Source organism: Oryzias latipes, chromosome 13, assembly GCF_053564925.1.
Source record: "Oryzias latipes strain Hd-rR chromosome 13, Olatipes_Hd-rR_3.1".
Lineage (NCBI taxonomy): Eukaryota > Metazoa > Chordata > Actinopteri > Beloniformes > Adrianichthyidae > Oryzias > Oryzias latipes.
In genome coordinates this window covers 22431475-22457716 of record NC_136249.1, presented here as the reverse complement: position 1 = coordinate 22457716, position 26242 = coordinate 22431475, and the positions used below count along the sequence as shown (strand labels likewise).

Genomic DNA, 26242 nt, shown 5'->3' with positions numbered 1-26242 from the left:
ACTCCATTTTAAGTGCATTAAAAAAAAACCTCTGCTCCAGCATCTCTGGCCCCACCTTCTTCTAATGAAAATGAAGTTCTATGATCCCTCTAGCTCATTAACAGCAGGGCTTTTAATGAGCCTTCAACAGGGTGGGGGCTGGATAGATGAAGAGAAGGGTTAGTTTGTGCGTGTGTGTGTGTGTGTGTGTGGGGGGGGGGGCTTGCACCAGATGCACATACGCCCACTTTTACCAGTTAGCATTATGTTGCTGAGTGGAAGGAGGAAGTGAGGACAGAAGCCCCTCCGACCCAGGCGAGTCACCTCCTCTCCACAGAGACGGGGCAACAACAAGGAGGCAGGTCCTCCTTCTCTCCCCCTGATGTGTGTCAGGCGCCGCAGAAAGCGCCATTTGGTTCTCGTGAGGACCCAATTATGAAAGGTAAGGTGATACAGAGCAGAAGACACTGGCCCCTAAAGCAAGTGGATACCTTTTTCCTTGTGTGCCTTTTGTCCTCCTGCCCTGCAGTGAGCTGTCGTCAGACCTGCACAGGTCAGTGTCGGCACCCAAAGCAAGCAATCACAAAGTAGAGGGTTTATCACGTCGGCCCATAAATGCTCTGGTGTTTTCTGACCAGGGACTGCCCTGGGGAGGAGAAAAACATAGACTTTGAGACCTAATACTCTTGACTCAAGGAGTGCTTGAGCAAAAAGGGAGAGGTCACTCACTGCAGGACAGACGCACACCATAACTGTCAACATTAAATACACATGAGCAAAAAGAATCTGTACTTACTGTGAATCAATTTGAATTCCATGCTATGCCATTAATACCAACTGATATGGTTCTTCCAAGACTTTGTTTTGGAGTCAAAAGCATCAAGCCAGTTCCTCTGGAGGTGAAGCCTGAGGGAATCGGCTCAGTTGCTTGAATGTCAAAAGCGTTTCTTCAATAGAAAACTGGATCATACAGCATTAATGGTAGGAAACTGTTGACACAAAAATGCCAATTTGTCTTCAGTCGTGTAATCAGAGCCGCATGCTCTTATGGTTGCCCCATTTACACAGACAATAAAACCATTAAACTTGCAAAACTGCTGCAGCGGTTGCATAAACTGCAGATGGAACATTAACTTGTACAGTAATTAAAGGTTGGAGCTTTCTGCAAGCAGCCTTTGACCACTTTTCATTGTTACAGTCTATTATTGGCTTTATTATCTTGTACCGCTTAAAATTACCATTCCTCAATGTTTTCAGTTTTTGTTTAGATCTCTTTTTTTTCCATCCATACAAGAAATGCGCTTGCGTGGATAAAATACACATTAAAGCTTCAATACGATGAACAAAGAACAAAAAATGTACACAGTTCACACAGCATGCCCCCCAAAAAAGTCTACTTCCACTGAAGTTGCACTCCCCTTTATAGATAACTGTTATTTTTTTAATCAGACATTACGAATATGTTATAATATATTTATTTTTGTGACTGAAAATTTTAGCTCCTGTTTGGGAATTTCACTCCAAGCAAGGAAATAACAGAGAGAAGCTCAGTTCTAATATCGCAACTCTTAAGAAATACACATTTAAAGTTGCACAAAAGTGAAACCTCTCATACCAGGTGTGTAAGTTCATAGTGCATAACAAAACATAAAGGTAATGAATCACGGTAGTGTATTAGTTATGCTTTAACAAAATAGTGTAAGGCATTAATAAGGAACTTTAAGGTCACATTTTTCTTATTATGTGTCCAGTAACTAAACTTGTGGTCGGTCACTTTAAGCCTTTTGTAGAGTTTCTATAAACCTAAACTAGTGAGATAACATTTCTGCCTTTTTAGGCCCAAAATTTTGATTTTCTTTGATTTTATTCTATATGAGTGTGTTTAGTTCTGTTTTTTCATGTTGTTTCCTAGGTGCAGTCATTTTAACCTGCTTTTTCAGGAGATATTTTAGTTTTTAGTTTATCTGGGGCAAACAGGCCTCGGAATGTCTGAACCTCTTTTTGCATATTTTGATTCATATTTTTAATTTTTTACAGACTTAACTGCCTAAAGCTGAGAGTTGCTCCTCTAACTGTTCTGTCGGTGCTTTTACCAAAGGTAAACAATATTATTAGTAGCATTTACTATGACACCATACGTCCCTCATATAAATGAAAAATACTTTGCAGTACTTCAAATTTTATGTTTTACTGCATCACTTCAAAGTAATGCAGAACTTGTGTAACACAGTACAATTTTGAGAGAGTAATATTGAAAACTTATGAATACGTTTGTACAGCAACAAGAAATCTGTAATGTATTGTAATTGAATGGGTTAGTTCAAAAGGGGCCCAAGTCCATATTTTTTTCAAAATAGAGATATTATATGTTCTATGGTCTTCAAGGGAAAAGCTATCTGATTATGTGCAAAAAAGTCTCAAGTCTGTTGTAACGTATTGACTATGCTTGACATTTTCAATGCATTAACCCTTGTGCTATCTTAGATGACCCCACCCTTACTTTGACATGTTCTCCCTACCATGACAAAGGTGGATAAAGGTGTAAAGATTTCATGTAATCCATGGACACCAGTGAAGATCACAAATCATTGAAGAAAAAAGGTTCAGAGCACTGTCTACTGGGTCTAGATGACCCAACTCCCAACGTTAGAGTGCCTAGGATAGCACAAAGGTTATGTGCAAAATTCCTGGACTTGAGCCTCTCTTGCATGGGTTTTGTTTTTTCCCATATATGGCAGCACTATTTATCCAATATGGCAGAGCCCTGTTTAATTCAAGAAAGGTCCAAGTCCAGAAACTTTAGTTTGCTGCTCCTCTGAAATGATAAAAGTGAGGTGTTTCAGATTATATATTGTAAGCTATGAACTGGTGCTAAATCTGGGTAAAGTATTAATCATTTGGTGTAGCCTCCCTTTAAGCTATGCAATTAAAATAATTTCCTGGAAAAACAAACGTCTTGGACTTGGGCCCCTTTTGAACTAACCCATTCAATTGTGAAGTAACTTACAAAAAACTGTTGATTAGTATTCCTATTTTATCCATTTTTTACCCATTTTTTTGTCTCAAAAAAAAACTATTTATATTAATGTTTCACCTAATGATGAGTTCTTTTTGAATGATGTTGTTCAGTGTTAAACCAAAAATCTTTATTGGAAAGAAAGAATGACCAATACTTTAGTTATGTTCTATTTTTTTCTGTTTAGTAGAAAAGATTATGTTTATTCTGCTATGGAACCATCCCGGATAAATGAGAGTCTTCACAGACATGTCATTTAAAAAAAACAAACATCAAAATTCATTGCTGCATTTTGTAAATTGACTATGTCTCTCTATGAGCTGCCTTTTATGTAGGCTTTCTGACAGGACAGGAACTCCATTCAGCGAAGTGTCAAGTGAAACACGGCCAGACGACTGTTAAACTGGATCCTCTTGCACAGGAGTCAGAACGTTGACACCACAAACCACCCCTGCTGCTTCAGATTGAGCACCAAGAGTGTCTAAAGTGTAACTCATCTTGTGGTGAGACCCGAAGTCTCCTCTTCGTCTGAGATTTATGTCTCATGGTAACTTGTAAAGAAACACGTTTCAAGAAGAAAGCAGTCTCTTTCGGAGAAAATCTTAAAACCTGGTACAGTTGTTGGTACATCGGCTGAGCTGTAAACCGTAAACCACAGATGTATGACACACTGTGACCTGCCAATCTTTCTCAGGAAAGCAGTTAAACATTCTAAACAATGTATTGAAAATATGGAGCATCATTTCTGTCCTTTTTCAAAATTATTCCCACTTTGTTCTTCTTCAAAGCTTTCCTGGCAGGACTGGATTCAAACGTTTTAATTACTCCTGTGGCTTGTAAACCAAGTTTAGAATTACTAAATATTATTACATTTTTTAAGATTATTTGGAATTTAATAAAGAGAGCAAAAAGTAAGGAAACAAATAGAGAACCTTTTCTGCAGAGTGGCAGGAGTTCATTAATAATTTGCCTATGAGTTGTGAATGGGACTGTTTTGGGTAGAAAGTAAGGCTCCGTTGATATCCCATCATCCCTTTGTTTGCACTCTCTCCCGCTAGCTTACAGCCCTTCACAACCCCAACCTAACATTAACGGTGTAACACAAAAGGTGAGTGAATCTTGGAGCTCTCCAGCCATACAGTTTTGAACCAGATCCCAGCTAAGACGGACATAGATCTATTGCAGGGAGACTTTGGCCAGCCATTTTGCTTGCTGCTTTACAAAAGAGAGCTTTTTGAAACATACTTTTTGCATTTGTTTCTGATTCATCCCAATTTGAATAAAGAAATACTCAGAAATGCAGTTTTAATCTTAAACTTCTTTAAATATGTCCTTCATCGAGAACATGTTAAAAGAACTAAAAACACATTTTCATTGGAGTGGGTCTTTAAAGTGATGGGTTTTGTAGGTGTTAAGCGCTCTTCTCTCAAAGTAGAGCAACAACCACAAATTCAGATTAAATTTAAGGTGATTAGAATTCAGCAACAAAGGGACTATATGAGCTGCAGTTTGCTTTTAGGCCAGGCCTGTGGCCATGAAAGCTTTCACTTATGTATGAGAGGATTGTGCTTTATCATGTAAAAAGCCAATTAACTGTGAGTTTTTAATTACATTTCTCATGGAATACTGTTTGAATCCTCCAATAGTGTTTGCAGAGCCAGTGGCTCTGTTGTCTTCTTCCGTGGAGCCGCCGTAGAAGATGCTGGGAATGAGCCATCAGCAGGTTCACAGGTTGAAGCGAGTCGAGGATCACAAGAAAGATGCGAGTCTGAGTGCTCGGACAAACCGCAGGACTCCCTCTCTGCTCTTTATCTTTGCACGGTTCCCACAATCCCCACCTTCTTTCAGTTGCCCACCCCCCACCCCACCCCTCCCACAGTGACCGCAGAGTGAAACCTGAACCCTGGAATTACACCCGCTTCATCTCTCCCACCTCCTCCGCTCCTCACCCGGCTGCCCCTCCCCTCCTCTGACAGTGTGGCTGCGTCCCACACATCCACCCAGCCTCATTCATGCCTTAAATAATAAGAGGAAGGCGAGGATGAGCCCAGAGGTCACTTCAGTTCATTTCGAGGGTGAGGTAGCATGTGGGATGACAGAGGCAGGTCGGACTTACTGTCAAAACAAAGAGGAGGAAGTTCACCAATTTCTCTTTTTGTATAAGGACAAAGGCAGTGCCCAAAGAGACAAAAAACTGAAATTTATGAGCTCAGCTTAACTGGGGGTGACTTTGAGAGGCATCTTTGCAGACATGGAGCATCATTGCACAGAAACATTGATGAAAAATCCATTTTTTTTACCTGAAAGATTTGCTCTCCTGTAAATGCACCATTGAATGTCACCTCTTAATTTGTCACATAATTCAACAACACTACAATACAAAAGTACAGAAAATGATGTGCAGCATGGTATAATAATTAGATAATTTCTAATGTTTTTTTTAAATAGAATATTTTGCATTACATCTTTACATAGCCCAACAAAAATACTCATGTGGAACCATGTGCAGAACTGACAACAAAATGCAAATCAGTCTCTACTGTGCTGCATCATCCTGTGGAAAAAAGGTGCATGTCAGGAAGCAAACATGCATCCTCACGCAAATAAGACTGCAGCCTTCAAACACTTAACATGACAGAAATACCTGCAACATCTGCACCAATGAAGCATGCTTATAGACTGTGGTACGAAGTCAGAGTGCCAAGAGAAAACCCAGACATGTGCGGGGAAACATGCGAACTCCACACAGAGAAATGCCTGCTGGGAATTGAACCAAGGCCTCCTCATTGTGAGGTGTTTAAGTTACATAGTAAAATATTTTTTAATGTGAAAACAACTGTAATAAATGCCATCATTACTGTGCATTGAAAGAGGGTGGGAGCTTCTTTCCTCAATTTGGGAATTTAGCTTTAACATTTGACATAAATCATGTACAAATTTGAGTTTTAGCATCGCACATAGATGACCTGTCGCAGTTGTTGCTGTAAATTTATTACACCTTTAAGAAAAATAAAAAATCTGTGCAATAAGTATTCTAAATTAGTCCGAATAGACGGGGTAATCAAACATCTGCCAGCTCTAAAGTTCCCAAAGAAACGGTTCTTCAAATGTCTGCTCCAATTTGTCTTTCATAAATTTGTCCTCACTGATATTGCACCTGGTGACCTTCTTTGTGGACAGGACACAACACACACACACACACACACACACACACACACATCTCTTTAGCAGCTCAGGTGTTCACATACACGTACACAGTGCAAACTTAGGTCAGAGGGTTTTGTTCTTTTACAAACCCAGAGGGGTCTGTGTAAATGCTGGAAAACTGGATTTTTGACCGTGTTCCTTGTACTGCTCTGCCCCTCCCTGTGCACGAATCCACATATGTTGGGGTCTAAGGAGCAGAGTTTCGTCCTGGGACGGCATAATGACATGACGGCAGGTGAACAGGAAGCACCAAAACAACCTGAACCAGAGTCTCCACATGTCCAACAGTCTCCTGGTTGTAAACATCCCTGATTTCTGTTCATTAAAGTTTTCTTGGCCCGTGTTTATTGTAGTAGTTTATCAATGCAGCTTGTTAGTTGCTGTGGTGTAGTTGCTTGTTCTTTGGATCAGGAGAGACGTTTCTGGTCTCAGTCGAGCAGTGAGCGCAAAATTAGTAAGCAAACCTCTTTGGGATCAATTGTATTGTTGAACAAATATAGTTTATTTGAATACCAGTCTGAAAAAAGTTGCTAAATCTCCAGACTGAATGTTGAACAAAGGGAAAGTGAGCTTTCTGTCTCAGTGGAGCACAGTTAATAAGTGTGAGCTGCATAAATTTAGAGCCAAAACAACAAATAACAGCAAACAGACTTTAGTTAGTTTCAAAATGGTAACCAATGAGTGTCTTCTTATCCTGGGATTTTCATCTCTAAACTTCTGTTCAGATGTGGGCATAGTCTTCTCTCTCCACACTGGAAAAGGGTCCACATGATGAAGTTATGTCTATGAGGTAGAGGCTGGACGGGTGAAACAGAGCAACCAAAAATGTAATGTCCATGCATGTGAACACCAGGTCTCAAGAGATTGAAGTATAAAAAAATAAACAAACATAATGCAAACATTAAAGACAAAATATAAAATTCCAGTTATTTCGGCTCATTGCCTTTTCTTTGTACCGATTCTCGTGTTTTATAAGTTTCCGGAAAAGCAACTATTTTTTCACCAAATATTTGGTAAGAATTGGCTAATTCTGAAAGACTATGTTGACTTTTAAGTGGAATGAAGTTAACCTCTTAAAAAAATGTAGTCTGTAAATAACTATTTTTGTAGTTTTGTAGATGAAAACATGAAGTACAAAGCACATTGAAAGAGGACATCATTTAACAAAGTACAAGGCTAACAGCACAACAGGACACTGTGTTCTTTTGCCCATTTTCTGTGTTTTACAACTCCTGCCCATCATGTACTGTAGAAGGTTCAAGGTCATCAGACAGAAGGAAAAAAACACACTTATTTATCTAAAAAAATATTCTTGTTGTGTCTTTGCATAGAAATACATACACGTGTGTAAAGATTTTATAATTGATTTGAATAAAAAGGACGCTCAGATGGAGAATGGGACAGTTCTTCTCAGCCTGTATTGTTTCTCTGTTGTTTTAGGATAATGCAGGCCTCTCTCTATCCCCTGACCATTTCGCCCCAGTGATGTGAGTGATGTGGCAGAAAACGAGCCGGGACAAAGCCGGTTAACCAGTGGGGAGGTTGAGTGGGATTGGTGGAGCTGCTGGTGCCGAGGTCGTGGGATCAGAGCGGGTCAAGGAGGTGTGGGAGTGTCGGCTCGGCCCTCTGACCTTTATCGCTGAGGCTTCCTATAATCCCGTCCTCAAAGGCCGTATGAACATAATGGTGAGAGCATGAAAGGAGTTAAACGGTGACCATTAGGCTGATGTGTGCCGCTATTCTACTTGTTTGTTTAGTCTTGATCGGTCTCACGTTTTCGGTGTAATCGGGCGTGTGATGGAGGGCCGGCTTGAGAATCCTAAAGAGGACAGGAGCTGCTGGACATTATCATCAAACGGGGGCTAAAACTAAAACGATGAGGGGGATGTTCTGGATCGTCTTGTCTGTTCCTACAAATTTTTTGATTTGTAAATTTGGTGACAATTGATTGCCAGTTAAAAGAACGTGAAATAGTTTCTAAAAAGTCAGTTATGTTTTATTAAATATATTTAGATATTTCAAAAGCTGCCTCACATGTGATTTGGCTACTAAACCCCTCATTGGTGCTTGTTGGAGTGATAACTTTACTCTTGATCTACTATTAAAAGCAAAATCAAGTGCAACTAATAATTTATAAGATTCTGGTCTCACTTAAGCGGTTAAAACAAATCAGAATTGGTAAACCTTAGTGAAAACAAAACAATACAGATTGTACCTTCATTCTTATTTGAACATATTTTCATTCATCTAAAAATGAATTTGTTTTAATTATTGCAGATAGATGTATGAATTGTTTGCATATGGTTACAGAGTGACCATTTAAAGGCCTGTTGCAAATTTAAAACACCAATAAAAACAATTTGAAAAGTATTTTTAAGTTCTTCTTGCAATTTATCAACATTACGACAGTAATTAATGCTGTTAATTTAGCTCTGTATGTGCAGGATGCACAGAAAACCAGAGCAGAGCATGGAAATTATACCATCAAATGCTCCCAATTACTGCACATGTTCATGATCAATGTTGGAATTGTTATAGAATCTTTTTTTTTTATGGAATCGAAAATGTCATTTGAGTTTTTGCAGCTGGAGGATTAATTTATTAATTAATGATTGTTTTAGAATATGCAATTCTTTAAAGTAAGTTAAACCAGTCTTCAACACAAACCACAGACTGCATCAACTTTGAACATTTTGGTGGAATAGACTGCCCCCTAGCGCCGGTTTTGGGGAGCAGTCGGATGTCTCCTCTGACCTTTGTAGGGGCCCCACCTCAGCAGAACAGCGTCGCACCTGTAGGTACAGAGTGTTCTGTTTCTTTAGACTGTTTGTCAAACAACATTCTAGAAGTTTGGGGAATTTTTTCTGAATATCTTCGGAATTCTTTTTTTGTTCACATAAACCTGACCTGTGATGTCAGAATATTTTGAGATGAATCCAAACATTTTCTTTCTTACTTTTGGCTTCTAACTGAAACATAAACATGTATATTAAGATGAGTAATTCTGATGCAACAAACCCAAATGATCATCCTCGTGTATACACGGACAGATGAGTATAATTTCTAATGTGTCAAAAAATAACGTTTAATCTTAAAATAACTTGTTTAGGAAAAAGTGCATTTTTCCACTTTGTTTACGCGAGTAGTAAAGTAAAAGTGACCATCTGTCTTAAGCCCCGCCCCACACATCCGGATTCTGAACGGCATCATCAGCCAATGAGAGGGGATGCTTCAGCTGCACGGAAATCAGCTCCTGGGGGATTTTTAAAGGTCCTGCTAACTTCAGGACTTTAAAGCCTCTCATCTATGTTGAAATGTTTCCACTTCTTTAATTTTCTGGGTACTTTGATCATTTAATTCTGCATAACCTGGGCGTCAAGATAGAAAAATAAAAACGCATTACTTTTAAATAAGAAGCATCTTTCTGCTTTGATGTTGGTGTTTTGCTGTAACTTTGTGCAGACTGACATTTTCCCCCAGTAAGATAATTCCGTGAGTTGTAAAAGCTGCTAAAGGGCTTTTTTTTATTTAATTTTATTATATTGTATTTGTATTATTTATATATTTTTAAAACAAATCTTCGAAGTTTCGTGTTGAAATGAAATGACATACGTTTATTTTCTGGGAATTCGTTGGTGCAGGAATGCCTTCTTCTAACGCAATTCTTGGAATTGCTTTCAAAGTTTTTTTTCTGGAAAATGCATGGCAGTAAACTAAAAGTGCAGGTTGTAAAAATTCCACTAGTTTTTTTTCTCTCTCTTTTTTTAAGATTCATCAGTAAAAAGTGGCGCTGATGGATTGCATTAGATTGTTCAAAGTCTTTGTTGGCAGCATGCCATTAGACTTCAGTTTTTGCGCCTTCCGGCGCTCTGCGTAACTTTGCGCTTGGCCCGCTCGGGGAGGCGCTCCGGCGGTCCTGGCTGGGTTCTGGTGGGTGTGTGCGCACTATTTAAGCGCGTCCCGCTCCCTCATTTTGCATCCGATTCCTCAGTCGGTGAGCGCATCATTTGGCAGCATGACTTCCAGCAACGAGACACGTGTCGGGTCACTAGAGAACCCCATCAAGTTTCGGGACCAGGATTATGAAACTCTCCGGGAGCTGAGCCTCAAGTCCAAGAAGCTGTTTTCAGATCCAACATTCCCAGCTGAGAAGAAGTCCATCGGTATGCCTGAAGATCCCAGTCCGGGAAAGGCAATCACGTGGAAACGACCCAAGGTGTGACCTCACAAATTCAGATGATTCACGAGTTAAAAAGGGGGACATTGCTCATAGATCATATTTTGTTGCATATATCCAAATGGAAACCGTGTGCCAAAAAAAAAATCAGTGTTTAAAAATGTTAAATGGGGAACATTTTCATATTTTTTTTGTCATTGAGGCAAATCTGTTTAATCTTTTTCAAATTTACTTCCAATCATAGATGATTTAAAACTAATAATAATATCCACCGTGTTCTGCAACAGTCATAACACCACTTGACTCAGCTGTTTTGTTCTGGTTGCTTCTCTGAAGGAAATCAGTCCGGATGCTGTGTTTGTGGAGGGAACGACTGGGACCACTGACATCTGTCAGGGCCAACTGGGTGAGTTCTGCTAAAAACCAAATAACAAAAAAACAAACAAACATGTGTTTGTCCAAATTTCTGCTGCTCCCTAAAAGTGTCCATCTCAGCAAAAAAAAAAATCCAAATTGGTGAAACTTTCCTCCAGCAGCTGGTTTATATTTTTAAAGCTCAAAGCCTTCTAACGCACAGCAGGGGAGACAAGTCATTTTATAGAGGAGGCCTACTGTACAATCCAAACATACTGGGGGTCTCTCTCTCCTTCAGTTCAGCGTTTATTGGCATTGGGTCTCAACTAAAATCATTGTTGTTCAGTCTGTTTCCCATTTGTGGTGACTCTCTGACAGTTTGTCTTCATAAACAGCCAACTCTTTTCACCTCTGGGATTTCTGAATTAAATGTTTTTGCTGTGATTTGTGTGTAAATGCGTCCATGTCTCCAGCATTGTATTCTTTTTTATTTGTGGTGTAAGACTTGCAGCTCAGTTTGTTTTGCCAGGATTCACAAAGATGCTGGCAGTTAGTGCTAAATCACTGTAGAAAGATCAGAGAAACAGATGTTTGCTGTTAGCAGAGAATGTGCATAATAGCATGTGTACATGAGGGTGTACATGACCTACAGGACACACAAAGCCTGAAGGCCACACTAAACTATAATAAAGGGCTACTTGCAACTTTAAAAGAAGAAAAAGCTCTTCAAGTTTTTTCTCTCCGTGTTTTGCATTTCAGGTGACTGTTGGCTCCTGGCAGCTTTATCGGCTCTGACCATCCACCCATCACTCTTTGTGAAGGTGGTGCCCTCCAACCAAAGCCTGGGTGATCCGTATGCAGGGATCTTTCGCTTTAGGGTAAGAAAAAAAAATCACGCCCTGGCAATTTCTCTACTATTTCAAGATTCAGGGACTCCCACTGCAGTCATGCATGCAGTGACATCCAGAGTTGAAGGCCAGAATCTGTTAAGTAAATGCAACTTTTGAGAACACCTGCAATGCAAATGCAGTTTTTAAATTACGGATGTAGCATTTGCTAGCTAGACTCAACCTGCAGTGATGAGATTTAGATACAACAGAGAACAGTTTTATTATCGGAAAAGATTTTGATCTAAATCCTTTAATTTGCTGACTCTGACCTGCCCAGGCTAACAACATGCCATCTCTAGCCTACTGTTAGGGGTGTTTTTGTTTTCTCGTGCCCGGGAGCTTTGGACCTTTAGACTGTTGGAGAGAATGTGGCATGACTGAACAAGCAAGGCAGAACAGAGAGGAACTGGAAACGGGTTTTGCCCTGTGCTGTAAGAGAAGTCCAGACATGCAGCAACTGACTACAGCCCTCAAGAAATCAGGACACACGTTTTTGCACTGGTAGTTACTTCCATCAGGATGCATTGTTTAGTTTTGTTGGCAGAAGCTTAACTATAACTTAATCCTATTCACACTAGGTGCTTAGAAATGTATTTTTTTTTTGGACCAGTCAAAAGTACCAATTAAATTCACTTAATGACCCTAAAAAGAGATATTTACGAACACACACACACATTTTAGACTCATTAAACCATTAACCAAGGATGTAATCTAAAAACACATCTTACTTTCCCCTTTTTTCATTGGAGTGCCTCGGGCGTGTTTTAGTACGAGTAACAAAAATTCATCTCCATAATGTGAGCAGTCGAACAGATTTGTATCCTAGACCTCACCTGGCCCACAGACACCTTCAGTGGTTCAGACCCGTCCAGGCCTGTCCTGAGTTGTTGTTGTAAAAATAGCATTCTCTGTGATACACATCCACTTATCGCTGGGTTTTTGATTAGTCGTTTGTTGTCCAGAGTAAATCTTACTGGTTCAGTTAAGAAAGTATATTTGTCACAGTTTGTTAAAATTGTTTTAAAGCCTTTTATTGTGAAGTTGACAAAAAATGAAAACAGGAAAAAAAGAACAAAGTATTTTGCTCTTAAATGACAAATACCAACCTTTTTTGTGTGTTTATTTGTATTTTTATTATGTTTATTTTGTCAACAGCAGCTAATATACATTTTGTGTGATTTGATTTGATTTGATTTTGTTGGTTTATTTCAAGCATAAAAATAATGGAATAATACGATGAAAAAGTACAAAACACAATAAATCAAAGCCATTTCAACTATTAAGTAATACATTAACAAAAAATAAAAAAAATAAAGATTTAAAAAATGATGCCATCTTCTTGACAGTGTAATTACTGTAATTAATATACTCACAACCATAATTAGACATTTTTGCAGTCATACATACAGTACACACACGAGTCACATTAGATTAATTAAATTGAATGTTTATCAAATAAAATCAAAGAGCTTGATTTAATGCTTTAAAAGAAGTGGGAAGACGCAAACTTGTAATCCCACCCCTAAACCACCGTATGGTTTCCGAGCGCAGCAGTGTCTGCAGCTCACCGCTCCCCCAGGGGATTGGTCAAATGCGGAGAACAAATTTCGCACACAGGTATGTGACAGATAATGGCACTTTGTTGAGTAAAATCCTTTTATATGCATATTTTCACAAAGCTGCCATAATCTGGGCCTCAGATCAAGTGGAGATTATTCATCAAGTAACAAAATGGAGTGCTTAGTGATTATCCTCAGAAAAATTTCTTACATAATTTGAGTAAATATTCAAATGGATCACACTTCATTCATACCATAAAACTGCTCTGAATGTAAAGGGTGATTCTTCTTCATTGTTTGAGTATGTGTCACATTTACATGTTACTTCTGCCTTCTGTTGCCAAAGCTATGAATATTCATCTTCGGGAGGAAGGTTGAAACCACATTGTTCAAGTTCACAATATGCTTTTCTTGCTGTCATAACTCCTGACTCATTACTTCCAGTCTTTTACTCTCTTTTCATTCGTTTCCTCTTCCTTCGGCTGCCTCTCTCCCTCTCTGCAGTTCTGGCAGTATGGTGAGTGGGTGGAGGTGGTTGTGGATGACAGGCTGCCAGTACGGGAAGGCCGTCTGCTCTTCAGCTACTCTAACACCCGCAATGAGTTCTGGAGCGCTCTGGTGGAGAAGGCCTATGCCAAGTCAGTTGCCACTACTAGCATATGCTTCTGGATTGTAATGTCTGAGATCAAACTACGCTCGCTTCCTCAAGCGTTGGATTAAGACAACTAATCCAGATGAACCCCTTTCCTCCTTCACAGGTTGGTGGGATCCTACGCCAGCCTGAAGGGGGGTAACATTTCAGAGGGCATGGAGGATTTCACAGGAGGCATTGCACGCTCTGTTTTGGTGTCATCTCGCACCCCTCAAGTGCTCTGGAGGTCTCTGACTGCTGCTCTGTCCAGAGGCAGCCTGCTCAGCTCATTCATCCAGGTACACACATGAAGAGCACGAGTGTTCAGGGGACTCAGCTTGAATAACATTTTCTTGTTCTCACAGGCTTGCAACTCCCGTGAAATTGGGAAAGTAACAGCAGATGGGCTGGTGAAGGGCCATGCTTACGCCATCACTGAAACTCACAAGGTCAGAGGAGGGGGGCAAAGGGACCTCTGCAGTTTATTTATTTTTATCTCATAAACCCTGCTTTCACACTTTTCTTTCTCTTTCAACTGTTTCTAACTTAATATCATTTTTAAAATGATGTCACAGTTTGCTCAAATCTTTTCATGGAGAAATGTCGATGAAGACTCTCATTCATCCAGGTTGATTCCATCATAGTAGGTTTAGGGGCTGTCACCTGGACTTAGTTTTTAAAGTTAGAAGACGTTTCACCTCTTATCCGAAAGGCTTTGTCAATTCTGCTCTGGATGGAAAGGAGACTGGAGACTTAAAAAGCCAGTAAAACTTTGATATCGGAATTAAATGTCTAATCTAACTGGATCTATTCTGGTCTAATCTGATCCTATCCTGTTTAATCAGATATACCCAACTCTACCTTTCCGATCTGATGCATTTAATCTAATCTAATCTAATCTAATCTAATCTAATCTAATCTAATCTAATCTAATCTAATCTAATCTAATCTAATCTAATCTAATCTAATCTAATCTAATCTAATCTAATCTAATCTAATCTAATCTAATCTAATCAGTCAGTATTGTATAACTAAACATAAAGTTAAAAACAAACATACAGCAAGGCCTCATTCAGTTATTCCGGACCTCGCCTGTGGAACAGCATCCCAGAGAGCCTCAGGGCCGCAGAGACTGTTCATGTTTTTAAAGGAAGGCTTAAATCCTACCTTTTTAATCTAGCTTTTAGTTGAATTTTAGGAATTTATTTGATATTTTAATTATTTATGTTCCCTTTTTACTAGTTGTATATGTGTATGTATATACAATTATTTATTTATGTATTTAATTATTTATATTCATTTATTTTTAATTTTTTAGTCACACTTACCATTTTATGTCTATTAAGGTTTATGTAATTATTTGTTTCTTGTTCATGTTTTAAATATATTTTAATTTTATTACCTATACATTTTTGTTGTAACTCCAGTGTTTTCCTCTGAGGGATCCTCCACATCGGTGACTGACCCTTCTCAGTGAACGGGGTCGCTGCAATGGGATCTCCCGGGTCTGGCTCTTTTGATCGGATCTGGGGGGTCCTGCAGTAGTGTACTCCATGAACCTGGGTGGGGGGGTCACTGATGTGGACATGTCCCCAGTTTACTGCGTTCTCCTAGTTTACTGAGTTCCCTTTATACCTTCAATGCAGGTGAAGAAAGGTTCGGAGGAGATCTTACTGCTGAGGCTGAGGAACCCCTGGGGGTTTATTGAATACTCTGGACCCTGGAGTGATAAGTATGTGATTCTGATCACCGACAGACTCAATTTTTATTTGTATAGCCCAAAATCACAACAACAGTCGTCTCGATGGGCTTCGAAGTAAAACATGAACTCAAAAGGATCACGAATACAAAGAGTTCAATAGGAAAATACTAAAATGAACTAACAAACTGACTAAGCTATACTGGCATCCCTGCCCTTAGACCCCACTTCAGATCTCATATGTGATATGTAAGGATGTTGAGCTTTTTGTTTTTTTTGTGCGACTGCAGGGGTAATGAGTGGAATGGCCTTGATGCATCAGAGAAGCAAAAAATTGAGCTGAAAATCAAAGAAGATGGCGAGTTCTGGTATAAAGCAGAGGTTCTGAATCTCATGTGAGATCTTACATCAGGGGCATTAATCAGGTGTTGTGTCACTCAGGATCAGCGCTGATGACTTTAGCCGAATCTTCAATGTGGTGGAGGTCTGCAGCGTGAGTCCAGACTCTTTGGAAGAAGGGGACGCATCTGCCAGCCCAGGAGCTTGGGTCATTAGTGAGCACAAAGGATCCTGGGTACCTGGGTTCTCTGCTGGTGGAAGCCGCCGATACAACAGTACGCTTACAGTTGTTGTTGCGGTCCAACTGAAACGTTCCTTACTGAAATGTTCTGATCTTTTCTGTTAGAATCCTTCTGGAAGAACCCACAGTTCCAGCTGGTGCTCAGAGAGCAGGACCAGGAAGATGAGGAGGACAGTGAGGAGGAGGACGATGATGATGAAGAAGACAAAATGGACGAGGGCAGTGAGACAATGAGCACAGAGGAGAAGAAGAAAGTTGCAAAGCAGAAGAAGAAAACAAAGCAGTGCACTGTTCTGGTGGAGCTTCTGCAGAAGAATGGCAGGCAGAATGATCAGATTAACTTCATGTACATTGCTTTCCACATCTACAAGGTCATTTCTTTATTATCTGATTAGTCTTCTTTATAAATCAACAAATCTAATTTCTAACAATGGTGTGTTGTGTTTCTTCTTTCTTTAGGTTCCTCTTGAGGTTAGCACCTACTGTATATGCGATTATAAGCAATTGCCAAAAACATCAGAAGAATCCCATATAAGGTTTCTTTTATCTATTTTTTCTCCTCTTAGATACAAGGCAGTTGTTTGGAAAGCAGTTTCTTTATGAGTAACCGCCCAGTGGGTCGTTCTGGAAAATATAAGGCACAGAGGTAAAAGAACAACAACCCTACACCAAATTTTCAATTAATTTGACTTTTTCCACACTAGTTCACCTAAATCTGGCATGAACTCAACTTGCCATTTTTGACTTGTTGTTTAGTGTTCATTCTATGACAATGTTAACCCCCTTGACAGCTGTTGATGCAAATATGCATCAAACCACTTCTGCTCTAAGATTGCCTAAATTTAGCTTCTACTTAAAAACTAAAACATGGGCAAAGTCTTTGTATAAAGTCAAGCATCAAGGGGCGAACTAACTCCTTAATGTGTCTGTTCTGTCAGCAACAAATTTCATGTGACAATCATATTTTAATGACTTTGCATGAATTAAAAAATTGCTAAACTGACCGTTTATGTGACTAATCTCTTTAAAAATGACCTTTTTTTATCACAGAGGAGTGTGGAGAAAATTGCGCCTGGATCCCGGGAATTACATCATCATAGGATCCACTTACCGCCCGGACAAAGCTGGAGAGTTCTTCGTTCGCATTTTCTCCAAGATCAAAAACACTCTCGGGTGAGAAGACCAAACTTGGTGACCCTGAGATTTCATAACATGTTAAAGAATCCAGCACTTATGTTTACAGGCCACCGAAAGTTTGTTTCATGAACTCATTTTAGTTGCAGAGGTTTGTTTAACCTTTAGATCCATTTTGTAAGAGCTTAAACAGCAATCTGGAATCAGTTGCTCATGCAGAAGCAGCTCATGTCTCATTTATACTATTATAACTACAAGGCAGAAGTAAAGCAATACTAGATAAAACAAAAAAAAAACATTGAAGTATAAATAGTTTTGCATCATCTACAAAATATCCAAAAAGATCAGTTGAAGTTAAAGTAATAATAATAATAATAATAATAATAATAATAATAATAATAATAATGATAATAATAAATGCATTAGATATTAGAGATACACTGACAATCTGCTTTGTTTTTTAGGACTAATGACTTTAGCTGCACCTCCAGCTACCTACCAGTGAGTTTTGAGACATGTAGCACCATCATTAGTGTCAAAAAAGATCTCTTTAAAGGTTTCTTTGCATTCATAACGTGCTTATCTTTCAGGTAATGGCCAGTCCTGTTTCTCCAGAAGATCAGATGCGAATTGAGAGAACTTTCAATAAGAAATCTGGTCCTGTAAGAGCTACTGCAGTTGCACACCAACCTTTTTAGCTTCTCATTGAAGTACTGAAGTGATGCTTTTTTGTTCTGTCCTCCTGACAGGATGACAGACTCAATGCCAAAGATATCATGAAGCTGTTCAACTCAGGTTGGGGCTCTGACTACATCACATGTTCATATCAGTTTTCATACATTTGCAACATGAAGACAGTCAGAGATGTTTGACTAAGGAAATCTTTTGGCCACTAGATGGCGGAAACGTAGCAAAATGCTTTAAGTACAAGAGACTTGAAGTGGCAGAGGTCACAGACAGAGGCCCACTTCTTGCAAAATTTAACTTGATTTTGGTTTCAATTTAATTGAGTTTTGAACATGATTAGGCTTTCATTAGATAATTAACTTTAGTTTCAATCCATTTGTGTAAATTTGCCTATTTCTTTTCTTCAGTTCTTGATAAAATATACCATCTACCACTGGAAACTGTCAGACAGCTAATCTTTGGAATGGATGTATCCTTTTATCTCACAGTAACTCATGTTGTTATTCTGTAGAAATATTGAGAAACACACTAAGACTACTAAATTACCGGATCCTTGCACGCAGCACTTCTGCCAAAGTCTCTTTGTCTTAAAATGTTGCCCTAACTCTGCAGACAGACTAAAGGCCGATCCACTCTCAGCCGCGAGCAGGCAGAAACTCTGATGTCTGATCTGCGCAGTCTGCAGGTGTAGCACTGCTCTTTTTTTGTGTTTGCCAGACAAGAAGAGTGTAATGTCACTGTATCTGTATTTCCTTCTTTTTAAGTCCATCTTTGTTCAGTACGATGAGGACTCTTCTGGAACCATGAGCCCCTTCGAGTTCAGCATGGCTCTGGAAGCTGTTGGTATGCACACAGACATGCACCCCTCGCATACGTGCACGCAGACAGAGTTCACATCTATGGTAATCTTTCTTTTTCCAGGGATGAAGTGTGATTCCTCTGTGATACAGCTGCTGTCGGAGCGGTTCGTGTCTGGAGAGCTTCACATGGCCTTCCATTGCTTTGTGTCGTGTATCACCAGGCTTCGCAAGCTCTTTGGTAACACACTTTAAAATAACTATATATGCACACCCATATATGCACACACATCGACTGCACTTCACTTTTGATTTTTGGAAGTCCTTTCAGATCCAAATCCCTCTTAGCTGCTGAAAGAAAACATTTCAACTCACAGAATGTGCACGTTAATAGTTGCTAGCATTCAGCTCAGTGAACCAATTGACAGGTCATGATCATCCACTGAAGATCTCTCTATTACATAGCCTCATAAAACACAGAAAAGAAAAGTTTCACTTATCTATTTTTACAATTTTTTGGTACATTTGTGTTAATACAAGAGGTGAGTTGACAATAAAACTGATATAGACGCCTTTTTTACACTTTTCCTCTGTTTGTTTCTGAGGTATTCTGCAATAAAACTAAAATTGGCTTCTACATTCATGATGTTGAGATGTTCTGCATGAGTCCCGTGTTCTTTCATGACATGTTAGTGTGCTGTCGTCAGGAAGTAAACTCTGATTTAATTGAAGCTCCGCTCCAAAGTACTTCTCTGAATGCACAAGTTCCTGAGACTTTGTAAAGACAAGTGTGACTCATCCTCTTCTTTCTTCTTTTCAGCTCTGTATGAATCAGAGACAAGTGACGAGGTAAAAAACAGAGGGATCAATTCTGTGAGTATCAGGACAAACAAGCCCTTTCCTGTTTGCATTCAGATCTGAGCCTGAACTGGGTTTGGGCCTTTTCCTTCTCACTGTTCTTGTGTTGCTCCTCCACAGTGGCTGCTTCAGTTTCTGACTGTGTGAAGACAGCGCAAAAAATAACCCATTACTCCACCTGCCAAGACATGCCCGTACATATAAAATGAACAACAAAAGGGTTAAATATTTCTTATTTTAATAAGTTTATCAAGTTTTCATTAATTAATTGTTTTCCCATTTCTGAATTTCATTTCCCAGCTTATCGTCTTTCTGCTTCTTCAAAATATTTCCTCTCATAAATGTATTAATTCTAGGTAAATGTCTGATAGCAGAAATGTTTTTGCAGAGTGGTTACTTTTTAAAATGTGTGAAGCCTCTTGAACTTTTTTTTAACCACATTTCATTCGTTTGATACATCTGAACTCATTGTTGAAATACTAAGGAGATTAGCTGTAACAGCTGTAACATTTACACAGGTTTTCAATAAAATAATGGGTGAGAAAAAAAAAGGTTTCTCATAATTTATGTATTTTGACATTTAAACTGTATTCCCAGAATGCTCAGAAGGGGAAGTCTGTGAAAAATGTTAACTTTAGTATGTTGGGAAAAAAATAAAACTAAAGTGTGTGAAAACCAAGTCAGGTGGAGAAAGACCCCTGAATAAACCTGGACTACGTCAGACTAATGTTTTTCACCTTTTGGCTAATCCCTTTAGAGGTCACCACCGCAAATTGCACAGGTGGTTTGGCTGAGATTTCGCGCCAGATGCCCTTTCTGACACAATCCTGTATTTTATCCGGGCTGGGGACCGACACAGAGGACCCAGACTTAGCTAGGCAATGGTGCAAAGGGTCTTTCTCTAGGACCCAAACTGGATTAGGCTCATCATGGACCCTAGGAAACGAACCCTGACTTCTAAAGTGCCAGTCACACAACCAAGTGAGCCATCCAGCTGCTTTGGACAATGCTAACCTAAAACACTGCCAAAACTGTAAACTAAAAAGGAGTGAAGGACTGGTGGAAAATGCCATGAGTGACTGAAATAAGCATTGATTGATTGATTGATATCCTTTATTTTTAAACAACATAAAATTATAAATTATAAAACATGACAAACATAACTGATAAACTGCTTGAAAAAAGAAGTGGGTAGACTGAGGTTTTGGGCAGAGACTTGTTAAATATCGATTTATATCCAAACTTTCAATGTGGAGCCTAACTTTTTGTTTGAAAATGTTTTAATCAACCAAGAAATTGTTTTGCTGAACCAATCCATAAAAGGTTATAAACAGTAGAGGGTCATTGTAGTCTCAGATGTGCTGATTTAGCACTGATTCTGGCTCAGTTTCAGCAGTTATTTTGTGTATCTTTCATTTTTATTTTTTTTTAAAGTGTTGGACAAGGTTTTTCATTAGAAAAATCACATTTTAATACATGGTATTTGCTGCAATTGTCATGTTATTACAATACATTTTATGTAACCCTTGTGCTATCTTAGATGACCCCATCCTTACATTGACGTGTTCTCCCTACCAAGACAAAGGTGGATAAAGGTGGAAAGATTTCATGTAATCCATGGACACCAGTGAAGATCACAAATCATTGAAGAAAAAAGGTTCAGAGCACTGTCTAGTGGGTCTGGATGACCCAACTCCCAATGTTAAAGTGCCTAGGATAGCACAAGGGATAATGTGTGAAAACATAAATTCTATTGCAAATGAGACAAGAAAATGTGTTTCTGAAAAAGTTGTATAAATTTGATGTATAACTACAATTACACAACTAAATGACAAAAAGGTTGCTGCAACCCCAACAGTTGGCTCACCCATGAACATCTTAACATACTCTGGGAAATATCTGGGCACACACATGCACTTGGTGACACGTACGTTCAGAGTGAGCACTGCCTGCCCCATTGAGGGTGTGAGGGTGATGTCTCAGCTATACGCACCATCTCTATTCTTATCGCTCTGACGCCACGTTCAGCGTCAACACTTACTCGCCCCCTCCTCCACTACATTCCCTCACTCCCTCCATCCATCCTGCACTCTTTCTCCCCCTCCTGTTCTCTCTAGTAACTGTCTGAGTCTCACAATTTGCATCCACTTCCTCCTCTCTCGTTTTACACGCTTTCTTCTTTCCCTCTCACATACACCTTTAGATGCACACACATACACACATGTGCATGCATGCACTCACAAACACACACTTTCACAAGCCAGCAGATGTCCTTTCTACACATGCTGCTATTAATAGTGCCGTTGCTCTTACACACATACACACAAAGCATTTCCTGCTCATCATTTGGTGAGTACACACAGGTTGCCCTCAGCAACCGTCCATTTACATTGTGATGGAGAGTGAAGGAGGAAACAGAATGAAAGCGAGGACAGACAGAAGGAACCCACAATAACGATTCTTGTGAATTTACTGTTTGTTTTTTTCTAAACATCTAAATGTTTCATTTTATTTTTCCTTGAAAACTATTTCTTTTATTTGAGCAGGTTTGTAAAATGAATTATGTAAGACTCTCCTGTGTGTGTCCAGTCATTAAACAGTTTATCTTTAGGCTTTGGTAAAAAAACAGGGTTAATAAAAATGTTATTGGTTTTAAATAATCCACAATTTTATTCCAAAACCTTTATTTTTTGGTGGCACCAGATGTCCATCAACTTAACACTGACTTTGTACTATATTTAATTTTTTTTCTTTTTTGCCATTTTTCAATTAATTTAACCAGTTCTTTTAGGGTGGTCTTTGTCTCGTTGCTAGTGACAGCTGGGATATAAGTGAATTTATTTGACTCTAATTTAAAAATCCTCATGAAATTGTTAAGCATACATTTGCACATCACCCCAGTCGATGTGTGAAAAAGCTCATCCATCCGATGAATATCATTTCTCATGATTTGATGACAGCAATTTTAAGAGATTTCCACATGTAACTCACCAAAATACTCCAGGCCTTAGTAGGAGATTTGACCTCCCAACACTTAGATCTGCTCTGATGCCTAATTTTGAGACGAAGAATCTTTGCTGGTATAGAACTCGGCTGTCCAAATTCATAAAGTCCCACTTCTAAAATCTTGTGGTTTTCTTTTAGATTATTCTCTGTGGTCTTTTAATTACCATTAGGCTGTTTATAGCCAAGATAAAAAAAAAAAACACATCGTCATTTTCTATGACATAGCTTCTGCAGGGTTAGGGTTAGGAGGAGTAGGGCAGGAGTTTATCAAAAATTTGCCTCTGAGTTGTGGACAGGACTATTGGCACAGAGTAAGCCCCCCCCCCCCCCCCCCCCCCAGTTCCCATCATCTATCTGTTTACATTCTTTCCCATTAGATTTCAGACCCTCACAACCCCAACCAAACATCACCAGTACAACAAAAATAAAGAGGAATATCAAAGCTACCCAGCAGTTATAAGGCAGATGCCAGCTTGGACAAGGAAACCGAAGTCGCCTACAAGATGGATGCATCAGAATAGTGTGCGGCAGGGAGCTTGTTACAAACTTTTTCCAGAAGAGTATTTTCGCCTGTTGCTGATTCACAATATTTTTAATTAAATAAATACTCAGAAATGCAACTTTAAGTTTCATTTTCCTTATATATGTCTTCCAACATGAGAAAAATGCTACAGGAACATGTTAAAAATACAAAAAAACACAATTTTTATTGGAGTGGGTCTTTAAACACTTCATCTGACTTTCAAGCTGAATATTTAAAGACCTGACTCCGTCACTCCACATGCTGCCCAACTCTGGCTTCTGGCTTCTTTCTCTATTGTGCTTTTTTATGTGTAAACAAGATCCCTCAATCTGTTAAAAATCTGAAATGGACTCGCCAGTCTTTGCCAAATAAATGTTCTCATTTGATTCAGTCTCAAAGTAAAAAAAAAAAAACTTCCTGCATAATTTGCTAATAAAAAAACTCCTGCAGCTTCTCACTGGTCTGCCAACAACAAATGATTTTCATTAAGACAATGGGAGCAGAAATTAAACTAAAGATCAGCTATTGCTGCACTTGCTACTAATTTTATATTAGTATGTAGCTTTTGCTGGCACAAGAAAACAAACTTCATTGCCAGCTCTAAAGGTCCTGATATGTCACATTTCATAGTTTTCTCCACTTCTAAACACACAGAGAAGGATAGAAGATTATGATTCTGCCAGCCTTTAAAAATGAGGAAAGTTTTAACCGAAATCGGAGGTTTAAATGCAGCCAGAATCTTCTTTATAACTGAGGGTTAATCTTTCGACAGTGGGAGCTTATTGTTTCCTGATTTTCTGTTTTTTACGAATGACAACTTGCCCCTGTTTAATATGTTTAATATAACAAATTGCCCCTGTTTAATAATTGAGAAGCCTGAGATAACCAAATGCACAGATGTTTCTGACCAGACAGTCCAAAAATAAATATCCAGAGCTTTTTTGAGATCTGATCTCACCTCTATAAACTCCTAGTGGTTTGGGGGGTACCGGTACACAGAAGTCTAGTGTAAATGTGTTTGGTTATCCCTGGATTAAAGGTGCTGTAGGAAGGTTTGTTTGAAAGGTGAGGCCAAACAGAGGTTTTGCTCTACTTCACACAGAGTTAAATTAAGCATGGGACTTCCCAGCGCCCTCTAGGGTCCCATAAGGTAACCAGACTCTGCAAGACTTCTTCAGACTTTCACCCCAAATGTGAACAGCAGGTGGCGTCAACCCTACAGCTCAGACCAGGACACAACAGCTGTTGAGCACATTTTAAAAGAGATTTTGGAGATTTTGTCACACGATTTAATGATAGGCTATGCATGTCCATCTGAAATGTTGATACATTTTGTATTCACATTCGTTTATTTATAAAATGATGCTTTGTTGCATGAGATTGCCATTCTTTTTCCTGAATGCTGGAACTGATATCTCCAATGGCCTTCCCAGTCTTTAGTAGAAAAATAAAACAGAGTGAAAGAAGCAGCCTCACAGTCAGGCAGCTCAGACCAAATAGAAAAGAAAGAGTTTGATCTGTGTGGATGACAACATAAACCTTGAATCTATATGTTCATTCTTTCCTTCTTGGCAGCAGTGGTGCTTTTTCCCCACCTGCTCCTCTCTCCTGCTCTCCCTCCTCCCAGCTGTCCTGTGGGATGTGATGATGCTCTGACAAGCTTGGCGTCTGTTCTTGGAGGTGCTGGTATTTTTGTGTCACAGTGGCGGGGGCTGGTCCAGGAATAGTGCTGAAGTTGTAGCGTATAGTGTGTGGGTGGGATCTGGCAAGGGCTGGGATGGTCTGAGAAGTCAGATTTAAAGCCAGCAAATAGACAGGAGGGAGACCGGCGAGGATTGCGTAAGTTGGCTTGCTGGCTGTAAATTTAGCCTGGGTGCACTCATGCATACATTTGATGAGCAGTACTATCTCAGTCGTCACAGGCACAGTATTTTAGGATGTGAATTTGTGTTGGCATTGGAGGTAGACTGTATTTTAGGAGAGTGTATGTATGAACTTGTCATAATGTGTGATTACTTCGGATGCGAAGAGAAGCACTTTCTTTTCAGAAGATGAACTCTCTGTTCCTTATCTGACAGCTTTTTATCACCGATAAAGGTATGATGACAAAATGAATATAAAAATGGCTTCAAAAAAGGGTTTTCCCTATTATAACTTTAACTATTTTCGTTGCAAATATGACAGCAAAATCAAATTAATCCTTTTTTTATAAACCACTGCTGTACAAGTTGCTGGATCTCAAAGCACTTTACAAAAGAAACCCAAAATAAAGCCACGAACGAACTTGTAGGTCTGAAACACACACGTACACACAAACATACATTTACATTCACACACAGACATTAAAATAATGATTAATACAAATTTACAGAATCTTATTTTGAAAATCTAAGGATAAACACTGAATTAAAGTGGCAGTGATTTTTCAGTCTTCAATCAAATCAAATTAATCTTTATTTATATGACACTTTTACAACAACATATGTCACTCAAGGTGCTGTGCATAAAATACAATAAAAATAAAATTTAAAAACAAGATGACAAGACAAACAGTGCCGACAACCCCCCCCCCCCCCCCAGTCTTTCTCATTGTGTTTCTCTCTACCACACCCTACAAATCAAAAAAGATTAAAAACAGATCACTCTGAACCTGCACAGCCTCAAGAGTCAACAATGTTAAGCCCATTAATTTTCATTAAAATTTTTTTAAAAGGGTTAAGACTAAATTAAATAGAAGGGAACCCTGAAGGAGTAATACTTGACCATTTGGGGGGTGTTTCTAGGTCAAACGGACAGAAATAAACAACTAAATGCAACAAAAAATCAATCGTAGGAGTAGCTGGAGGTCAACATGCCAAATACTAGACGTGTGCAAAGAGCAGAATGTGAGAAGTGCTTTTGTGAGTCTTTTAGGATTGTACTGCTCAAGTGCCCTGCAGCAAAAATAGGTTTCAAACTTTTCATCCTTCAAATTCAACATAATCACCTTACTACAAGCGTGTTTTAAGAAGCTTGTGATATCTTTTGATCTATTGTAAAGTGTTCCCAGTGGTCTTTTAATTCTGATTATGTGTTTTTAGCCAAGATTGTTTTCGAGGACATAGTTTGTGCAGAGGGGAAGGAGTTCATTAGAAATTTGCCTTTG

General features: G+C 39.1%; 1 protein-coding gene across 1 annotated transcript; it reads left to right on the top strand.

Annotated features, from left to right (window-relative positions):
- The first annotated feature begins 7737 nt into the window (after positions 1 to 7737).
- capn12 (calpain 12) lies at positions 7738 to 20119 on the top strand. Its single transcript, XM_023961864.2, has 23 exons — positions 7738 to 7888; positions 10194 to 10418; positions 10716 to 10785; positions 11493 to 11611; positions 13687 to 13820; positions 13941 to 14112; positions 14179 to 14262; positions 15460 to 15545; positions 15803 to 15880; positions 15954 to 16126; positions 16198 to 16463; positions 16552 to 16563; positions 16659 to 16738; positions 17143 to 17265; positions 17691 to 17727; positions 17817 to 17888; positions 17976 to 18021; positions 18321 to 18382; positions 18530 to 18598; positions 18678 to 18756; positions 18835 to 18951; positions 19531 to 19583; positions 19689 to 20119. The coding sequence occupies exons 1-23, from the start codon at positions 7877 to 7879 to the stop codon at positions 19713 to 19715; spliced, it is 2196 nt and encodes a 731-aa protein (XP_023817632.1). The 5' UTR covers positions 7738 to 7876; the 3' UTR covers positions 19716 to 20119.
- Positions 20120 to 26242: the final 6123 nt, after the last annotated feature.